Here is a 10,406-nt window from a genome sequence, read left to right as displayed (position 1 = left end):
CCTCCCCCGGCCGCCACCGCCGCGGCCTCCACGGGCTTCGAGGCGGCCATGACCCGCGCTGCGCTCACACCGCCCGCCGGCAGAGAGAGAGAAGGGTCAGCGGAAACGCGGGGCATGCCGGGAGCGGGGTCAGAGGGAGCACTTCCGGCCGGCGGAGGGCACGGTGGGTCTTGCCCCGCCTCCCTGCATCGGGGCTCGGCGGACGCTGCCACCTGCTGGTGGAGGGGTGCGGCGGCAGGGAATTCTCCCCCCACAGGACATGGTACCGCCCCCTTAAGGGGCTGAGTGGGTTCCAGCAAGGCAGACAAGGGTCCTGGGGTAGATGGCGTCTTGTGTTGCGCACCAGTGATTTAAAATGATACAACCTTAAGTACTACCCTCAAATTTTTGTCATATTAAGTAATTATAATAAATCTGTTAACCCGTAGCACTGACAGGTTATCTGCATCCCACTGGTGGTACCCCTACCACAGGTTGGGAACTGCTGCCTTCCACCAACAGGGCTACAACCCTTCCACCCCGGGAGGCGACTAGGAGGGGGCTCCCCAGTATGGGGGTGCACAGCAGGAGGGTGCCCCCTTGCCAGTGGTGGACACAGAGCAGCAGTGCTCTCAGTCCAAACATGTCCAGAGCCATGCAGAGGGTCCCTGGCACTTAGAGACTGATTCTGAAATTTGTTGTCACGCCTGGGTTGGACTAGGTGATCTCCTGGGGTCCTTTCCAACCTTCCTTTTGTATGATTCTGTGAGAGGCCAGTTTTCTTAGTGGGGTAGTAGCTTTTATTGCACCCACCTTGTATCTGGGCCTGTATGCTCATGCCATGGGATAGAGGTAAACATGCTACACCGTGCAAGCCATTCTGCTTTGGATTTCACGTGGGATTTTTTTTTAAAGGAATACTTGGGTCTTATTATTTGCCTTTGGGCTCATGAAAATTCATGGCAGCCATTCCCAAGCCCTCCTCTTGCAAGCCCCCACAACATGAAGGGTGGCCCATCAATCAGGGATGAAATCTTTATAGGAACTAATCCTTATTTTAAATTGGGTCACCTAGTGCTATTTTCTTTCTTCCTTAGGAAGAGCTTAAGCCATTAGTAGGTAATTCATGGGCATCTCCTTTTTACCCCTGCAGGAGAATGATCGTTTCTAGAAATGAAGGCTTTTTTTTCTGCTCCTTTACAGTCAGTTTTAGGTCTTTTTTCAACAGGACAATATTTTTGTTATTACCAAGAGTGTGAATTTAAAGCAATGTGGTATAATCCTCTCATTCTGATCTAAGTGTATCCACAGGGTAGATTATGCCTTTATCACTGTAGTGGTAAATGTACAACATTTATGAGTACTAAGTAAATGCTTAGATTGTATTTAAGGACATTTCTTTCTTTCTTTCTTTCTTTATTTCTATTAGGCTGGAAAATCCAGCCCCTAGCTGTGCTCAGGGAAATCACTTTGAAATAAAATTAAAAAGGTCCTAACAGCTAATTAGTTTCAGCCAATTCCTATCTCCAGACACCTGGAAAGTTCAACACTACAGTTATATTTTGGCATGGCTCACTCCCCTGAGAAAGATGACTGGCATTGGCTTTTCAGAAGCACTCACCTAAAATGACAAGTTTGTTGCTGAAGCTCATGATTCCCCTTGTTCGACTGAACTACTCAAAAGCAGAAGAAAATGGGGTTTGGCTGTGAAAGTCATTTTTTTCTGGAAACCTCAGTGGAGGGAAAGAAGCATTTTTTTTTGTTGAGGGGAAGAAAGAGGAGGAAGAGATGTAGGAAACTGGCTTGCCTGCAGTCTTTACTGGAAGGAAGGGAGAAGTTGCCAGTGATGATGAAGCTGCTGTGATAGGTGCATTTGACAGTGCTGCCATCAATGTTCCGTGCTGCTATATAGTTTCCCACTCACTGCACACAAAATGTTTTTTTTAACCAAATCGCAATTACTTTCTGAAATAACTTCATATATAGCCACAGAAAACAGCTTTGTAGGACATCCGTGATGCTCCAGCTAAGTGAAGTAGTGCCCTTTGAAGTAAAAGCTTCAGCAATCAGCTGAGTGGCCTGTCCTTCATTCAGCAACTTGCAGTACATTATATGGGATGTGGACCATCCCGATGAATGATGAATATGAATGATCTGAGTTCAACTGTATTGTATCAGTCGATCTACAATTTCTTGAATGATTCTTGTATCGTTATTTCCAAGAAACATAATGCCAAAGATATCAAAACATTAAGGTTGCAGAGGGAATCCCTCAAAAGTCAAGTAATACCAGAATAAGAGTTGTCCGAACAACCTTAACTCTGACCCGCATTCCTATCTGTTAGGACTCTCATGGACCTACATTCCCCTCTATGTCTTTTCCCCTTATTTCACTGCAGCAACCACTGTTTCTTTTCACCTATAGTTTCATAGTTTCACAGTTGGTAGGGTCGGAAGGGACCTGAGCAGATCATCAAGTCTGACCCCCTGCTATGGACAGGAAAGAATGCTGGGGTCAAACAACCCCAACAAGGTGTCTCTCTAGCCTCCTTTTGAAGATCCCCAGGGTAGGAGCGAGCACCACTTCCCTTGGAAGGTGGTTCCAGATACTAGCTGCCCTGACTGAAGTAGTGCCTTCTGATATCTAGCCTGAATCCACTCTCCGTCAACTTATGGCCGTTATTCCTTGTTACTTCCAGTAGTGCGGGGGGAAACAGGGACTCTCCCACTGCCTGTTGGTCTCCCTTGGCCAGTTTATAGATGGCCACCAGATCCCCTCTCAGCCTCCCTTTTTCTCCTTGCCTGTGAAACTGTTGGTCAGCCTAGGGGATGGGAAGAATGACCTTAAAAGTACAGTGCCTTTAGGGTGAACTTGATCAAACTCAGACCTCCAGTTCATGAGATCTTACAATTTCATTTTTTAATGGCTGCTAAGTCCCGTCATTTGTGGGCAAAAAGGCATGGCAGCATGTGCAATGACTCTGGAATGCTTTGTACCCATGGCCATGACCACTGTGTGTTAGAGACCCACAGTATTCTGTACACCCCAGGGGTCAATATTCCCTTAATGGTTACTTTTTTAACTTTCCTGGTCCTCTGTTGCCCTGTTCATTTTCTAGACATTGACACCAGCACAAAGAAAATGTAAAACACTACCAGAACAGAATGGCAGCTGTATTTGAATCTCACTTTGCCCTCAGTTTGTGCTGAGATAAAGAGCTATGCAAGGTGATAGAGCTTCAGGATCCTAGTATCCAGAAGTTATCTTATGTCATCTGGGAAGGCAGAACCTGCCCTCAAACCCTCCCATTACTAGCCCATGTACACTTTTGCAGGACTTTTTCCTATATACCCCTTTATTTATCCTGTTGTACATTTGACCAAAACAAATATGTATGCCAATGAACGGTAGTCAATATTTAGAGGCAGCTTTCTCTGTTCTCAAGTAGACTTGCATTGGGGTGTTAGACTGACCCTTCCGAAGAAAACAAAACTCACTGCAGAGCAGAGATGCCAAACAAAGCCCTTGTCCTGAGTCCATGTCATTCAGAATGGAGAATGCCTGACCACAATTTGTACTATATAGGCATGGGCCTCATTTATCCACAGCAGAACAGATGAAATTGGGGCTCTACTTGTCCTGGGGCCTTCAACCCATTGCACATGTAAGCAGGGGTGGGCCTACTCTGTCCCTGCTTGTGGGAGATTAAATGGCATTGGTGAAAGACAACTTAATGGGGGTGCATGTTGCCTAACTCAGCTTATCTTAATGGAGGATAAGAAGGGTTCTCAGGAGGGTCTTGTTCCTTCTCAGGCACAGCGTATTTTTAATAGCAGAAGGAAAACCAGATCCGATAGGTTTTTGTCTTTTTCCTCCATAGAGTCAGTTAAGCCTCAATGGACAGCTGTGCTAATTTCTGACCATTACCAATATGTTCATTTTGCTTGTCTAAATTACAAGTCTACTACAAATCAGAATGTGCACCTTCCAGGCATGTTACAGTGGGCAACTCTCCATTGTTATTGACAGTTGGTGCACTCAGTGGCAATGAATATGAATTAGGCAACACATTTCCTTTGCCATCCCCTAGGCTGTCACACTGGGCATCTCTGTAATGGAAAGATTAAAAGGAACCTTGTTTAAAATAGATTACAAAGGATTGGCTTGTATATATAGACAGTGCTTAGGGCTGTGAGGGGTGGGGGGTGGTTTCTGGGTGGCGTGTGAAATGACAGCACCTTTCCCTCTTGTTGACAGAACAGACTGTATCTCTAGGCTCAGTAGTGCTGTCTGAGTGGGAGAGTCCCCAAGTCCAGAGTGCCTGTACATGGAATATGAAGAGGATGATGATGTTTCCTTTGCAAAATGGATGAGCAGTTACTGGGGCCACAGCTTAATTGATGAGCATGAGAAAGAGGGCAGAGGCTTTCGGAAACGCCAGTCCCGAGTGTTTAGTGAGAGGAGAGCTTCCCTTCCGGTAAGAGCTTAATTACAGAAAGGCAGGGAAGACTGGAGGAAGGTAAGTGCTTCATCAAGGGATACTGTGGTGATAATGACTATGGTACATGCTGCTGAGTACTTCCCAACTGCGATGCTTGAAAGTGAAAAGTGCTCGGCCACTCTCAGGAGCAAGCCTTTCCTATGTATTTAAGAAAAGAAAACCAGGAAATCCTTAGGTGGGAAACCACAGAACTGCAAACATAATGGTGCTGCCAGTGTAATTACATGGCATACACACCTATTATATTATCACAGCGTAAACATGTTATCAGTGGAAAGCCCTGATCCTGCAAAGACTTGAACATCCAAGGTAACTTTACACGTGAGCTGTCCCATTGTGTTCAAAGATGCTGCTGACATGGGTAACAGTTACATGGGTGTAAACATCTGGGCTTCATTTTGCTGCTCTTCTGAATCAGTCAAAGCAGACAAAGCCTGTTCTGCTTGGCACCAGGATTGCAAAGGTCTCTTCTGGCCTTTGTAGATCTCTGAAACAGAAGATATTAGCTATAACAACTCTGATTACCACATTGCGGGGGGAATCTAGCTACTTTTGCTGTCAGCTTTCTGCATCTGTATCTACCTGCTTTTTTCCCCTATCTGAGCTAAACTGCTGGAACTTTTTCCCTGGCACATGTTGCACTCTGAGGTTATTTGCTGCTGGATCGCATCTGATTTAACTAAACATTCCACTTGGTGGTGTTCAGGTGACAGGTTGAAACTGCAGTCCCATTACACTGGTTTAGAACAGTCAGCCAGGTTCATTTATTTTCAGTTACTTTTACACATTGGGGGGTAGACCCTAGGCTGATGATTCAGTTCTCAGGGGTGTCGGAAACAGAGTGTTTCCATGCAATCCTTGGTTTAGCATGAGATATTTTAGTACAACAGGAAGCTGGTTGGGTTTGTTGCCTCTGAGTTTTGTCTATCTCAGAATTATATTTATGCTAAACCATATATATGTACATGTGTATGTACACAAACACACACAAGTCCTATAACAGGAATGCAGAAAAACTTGTGCTTACATTTAGTTCTGCTCAGGAAAGTGCTCAAGCCTTGGTTTAATGATATGAGGGTGCTGAAATCCTTTATTTCACTGAATAGGGATGCTTTCCTGAATTGGGTGTCCTATGGCTGCTACCTGGCTTATCTTAGATTCTAGAGAGGAAGGAGTGGGATTTATTTTCTAGGGACCCTCATTCTGGTCAATGAGAGTTTTGCTATTAAATTCAATGGGACTAGTACCTGGTTTTTATATTAGTGATCTTGAACAAATATAATGTATTTACTCAAATCCAAGATGAGATAATTTTACCACGCAACATGGGGAGAAAAATCCCCATCTTGGAACTGAATACAAAACAGGTGGCGGGGGGGAGCAGGTAGCTGCTGCAACTCTGACTCTAGTCCTGACTGGGGCTGGAGTTGGAGCCACAGCTACTGCCCCCTCCACCTACCTCATGCCACCCCTGCCCTCCCACCTCCCTGCCCCCTGCTGCCTCTGCCCTGTGTCACCTGTGTTCCCCTGCCTCCCTGCTGCCACTTCTGCCTCCCACCTGCTCCCTCCACCCTCTCCCCACCATTCCCCCTTCATAAAGGCTCTGGCCCCAGTATAGCCTGAGGCACAGAGCACATGCTAGTTTTGCCTCCCCCAGCCAAGTGGGAGGGGGCAAGTCGTGGGGCAGTAGGCACTGAGCGACAGGGAGGAGTTGGCAGGAAGGAGCAGGTAGCATGGGAAGCAGGCACTGCAGAGTGGCAGGCACCAGAGGGTAAAGGCAGGGGGGCAGACAGTGGGGAAGGCCATGGCCAGGTGATGCAGGTGCCAGGGGGGCAGGCACTGCAGGGGGGCAGGCATTGGGGGCAGCAGGTGGCAAGGAGGGTGTTGTGTTCACAGGGCGTACAATGTGAATTAAAAACAAGCCGGAATCTTATCAGGGGATAAGGCACACCGCATTTATTGGAACATAAAACATAAAGCATGCAACATGAAAAGAATAAAGAACAATAAGGTTATATGCTTCACTCATTCTCATGCATACTCATTCATTCATTCATTTATACAAAGAAACAAACACACACACAAAAGTTAGACAGTCCTGCAAAGGTTAAGGTGTTACCAAGTTTCAAAGTTGCTCAAGGTCAGTCTGGTGGCTAGCCAGGCTGACCAAGAGAGTTGGAGTCAGGTCTTGTTGGACGTGCCCAAAACTCCTTCTTGCAGTTGGCAGAGACCCAAAGCCTTGTCTTTGTGTTCATTTTTTATAGTAATAGCTGTTCATAGAGCCTATGGATTCTGCTGAGTCAGATGTGAAGGCATCCTTCTTGTCCTGTTGGCAGGCTGGGATTGGTAGGTCCTGATCTTCTGGCTTTGTGGTCTGCAATCTTCAGGGGCCGTCACTTGCAGTCTTCAGCCATCAGGATGGAGCATGATTTAGTGTTTGGTAATCCTTTACTGCTGATTCTAGGTTGCTGCAGCTCTTAACTGTCAAACCACAGAAGCTATTTTCACCTGCTGCAGGAGGCCTGTCTTTCTGTGTCACTGGCACACATGTCCATCATTTAGTCTTTCATTACTTCTTTCCATATAAACCAGACATATTTACATACACCAGACATACCACTACAAGGGCAAATGGTTTATTTCTCCTAGACTGTTTCCATTATCCAGGCTAGCTCATTTATAGCTAGTTCAACTAGCTCTACACTGCACCACAGTCTGCAGCATAGACAGTACCAGTGTCTCAGAAGGGAGAGATTTGTTTGTTGCCACGATAAAAAACTGCTAGTAGAATTTTCTGACTGAGAAACCTTTCAGCAATTAACAGGGTTGAAAACTGTAGCTTCTGAGGCTGACTTGCCTCTAGAACTTGCTATGACACTAATAATGTCTTATCTAAGAGTCTTCTCCTTCAATGAGTTCTTGAGCCCAAATCCCAGAGCTGAGCATCAGGATTTGGAGTTCAGAATCTGGGTCCCTCTGCTCTAAAACAGGGGAAACCAGAATCTTGAAGCCAACAGCTACAAATTGGTGGGGGCTTAAAAATCAAGACTTAGGTACAAGTTTAGGTAGTTCTGGTCCCACTCTGGCCTTGATGGCAAATTATGTTTCAAAATGTGCCCAAGTTGTGTCCTTATAAAGACTGAGGCCAGGTCTTTTGCTGTCATCACTATGTCTGTGAAAGAAGTTTCATTCCTGACTGATACAGCTGGGCTACCAGAGGTGTAGGTGCAATTTTATAGGAAAAGCCTTGGTCCCTATATGAATTATTTTGCTTGGCAGGGCTGGAGTAAGTTCTACCAGCAACCATACAGTTTTGCTGTGCTGTGCTGCATGTGCTGTAACATTGTGTGGCCATTGCAAGTACCAGCATATCAGTGTCACCATATTGGCAAAGTACTCCTAGGGTGGACTGGTCCATGTTTCAAGTCTGATAAGTGATCCAGATAAGTTTTATAAAGACTTGAGTTGTGCAAAGCATATTTTCGCATGGCTCTGCAACAGGTCTCAGCTCAAATTTTCAGAGGCATGAGGCATCTGTGCCTAGGCAATTTTACAACATGACTTCCTCTGCTAGTTGCTATAAGAAGGTTAATACTAATTGCCATTTGTCACTTTACAATTTTAAAATACTTTACAAGTATTAAACCTGTGGATCCAGACTGGGAGGACCCCTGCAGTTCAGATCTGGCCCTGTGCCCAGAGTGAGTTTGACACCCCTGACTTAGTGGGTCACTTTGCAAAGCTGGGAAAAGAACCCAGGTTCTCAGTACATCCTTAGAGTGCTGAGCCGTGTTCCCAGAGTAAAATTTGTAGCTATACCCTTTTCCAAAAAGTCAAAGTTATATATGTAGGTACCTGTGTCAGACATTTGCCCATCCTTGTGAGCCAACAGGAGATGTAATGACTGCCACTGGAAGTCTAAGACACCTGTTTTCAAAGTCTTCCTGCCCCCAGTGAATTTTGATATCCTTTTAAGGTTTCTGAGGTTCGGAACTGTGACTTTTCTTTACAAGTTGTCTATTCCATGGCCCTCTGTTATAAAATACCATCCAGTTCAGGACAATTTCTTTCTGCCCAAACATTCGGTACTTGCACCCGATATGCACAGAGATAATCAGCCCCTTCCTTCAGTGCCGGATATAAATGTGTTCTGTTGCAGGCACATGCAAATTGTAAAATTTCAACTCTTCAGATTTTCTGAGTGTAAAAATGGAGTCTCATGGAAAGCAAGGAGAGTGTCCACTTTCAAGAAGACACTAATATTAAGATACTAAAACAGAGGTGAGCATTTGCTTATGAAAGCTTACGCATCTTTGAATAAGTTAGTCTGCAAGGTGTAACTCTTCTCTGGCTTTTGCCTAACTTGCTGTGGTGGGTTTGAAAATAAAACAACATAGGTGCTGGAGTAAAAGTGAGCAGTGTCTGTTAAAGTTAATGGTACTTTTTTTAAGAAGCAAAACCAATTACGTCAGACCGAATGCTTGCCTGTCACACCAGAAGGACTCTAGGCTCAAAAAACTTCCTTCAGGCAGAGAATGGCTGGTTCTTAGATACTTAAAAGGAAATAAAGAAATAGAGATATATTATGTGGATTCTGAATGTGTAAAGCTCTGTGGTTTAAGTGCTCCAAATGTATCCTGTTTATATAGCCTTAACAAACAATGAACAATAATGCTGGTACACTGAAGAGCAGTTCTGTCATTGGGAGCTAAGGGAGCTCAGTGTCTCAGAGCCCCAGGTCTAAAGGTAGAAACAACAATCATTTTATACAACAAAGATTAGTAACATATAAGAAAATACTGTTTTATATTTTGGGATATGCTGTCAGCACAAAGTCTGCTGCAGCAGAGTAGAAATGGAAATGGTTAGCCTGATTCTTAGTTACACAAAGATCCCTCACACTGCTCTGATGCAGAAGGGACCTAAAGTGGGCAGAAACAAATAGTTTCTCTAACTACTGCAGAGGTGGCTGGAAGCCCTTTTTCCAGACCTGTTTCCTGCTGTGGCATAAAGCTCTGTTGTGGACATGTCAGGGCAGAGGTCAGAGTGCACTGCACTAAGGCTGTCCTAAACTTCCTGCAGAGCGCAGCATAAATTACAGTGAACCTGAGTCTATAATGCTAGGACCAAGCAGCCCCTTTGGCACCAGAATTATAGATTACCACAACTAAGAAACAGGCAAAGAGCTGTTTGGACTATCTCCAAGAACAATGCTTCTCAACTGTCCTGGATCTGCTTCATTGTTGGGACTACATTTTATTACTCTCAGTTCTCTGAAGAGTCAATTTTAAATAAAGGAATAATAATGCATTGTGCTGGTAAAAAGCCATAAAACATACATGCATGGGCAGTTGTGTTCAGACTTATGTCCTATACAGATTACAGTCACAGGGGATGGGAGTGCATAATGATTACGCTGGTGAGCAGAGCTGACATTCTATCTTAGAAAGATCTTAGTGTGCACACACATTGTAGGAGGACCCCTAATCACAGTAAGAGATTGGTTGGCTCTAAGTGTATAACCTGTACTGCATTCCACTGAACCACAGAATCACAGAAAAGTAGCGCTGAAAGGGACATCTGGAGGTCATTTAGTCCAACCCCCTGTTTGAGACAGGGTCATCCCTAGTCAAACCATTTCATACACATTCTTGTCTAAGCTTTTACTCAAACTACCCCCTAAAACATTCAACCATCTCACATAACCACTGTGGCAGAAAGCCACCTCGGTTTCTCCCCAAAAAAATCTCTGCCCTGTGGCACTGTGATTTAAATCTCTGTGCTGTGACCATTCAATTAGGATGGGCCCAGCACACAGGGGACCACACCCTCAGCCTGTCTCTTTAGGGAACTGGAGCTGGCTGCATTCCTGAGGGAGGGGGAAACCTGCTCCCTCTGCCTACGTGACTTGCATCACTTACCTGG

General features: G+C 45.0%; 1 protein-coding gene across 1 annotated transcript in view; it reads left to right on the top strand.

Moving 5' to 3' along the window:
• The first annotated feature begins 4,220 nt into the window (after positions 1-4,220).
• LNP1 (leukemia NUP98 fusion partner 1) overlaps positions 4,221-10,406 on the top strand; it is a 15,751-nt gene continuing 9,565 nt past the window's right edge. The window contains exon 1 of the mRNA XM_019523738.1: positions 4,221-4,457. Within this exon, the coding sequence (XP_019379283.1) occupies positions 4,308-4,457 (150 nt within the window). The 5' untranslated portion in view covers positions 4,221-4,307. The remainder of the gene's footprint in view (positions 4,458-10,406) is intronic.

This window comes from Gavialis gangeticus, unplaced genomic scaffold (genome assembly GCF_001723915.1).
Source record: "Gavialis gangeticus isolate Ggan-Ray unplaced genomic scaffold, GavGan_comp1, whole genome shotgun sequence".
Lineage (NCBI taxonomy): Eukaryota > Metazoa > Chordata > Crocodylia > Gavialidae > Gavialis > Gavialis gangeticus.
The sequence above is the reverse complement of the archived record's forward strand: the minus strand, read 5'-3'. Positions and strand labels throughout refer to the sequence as shown.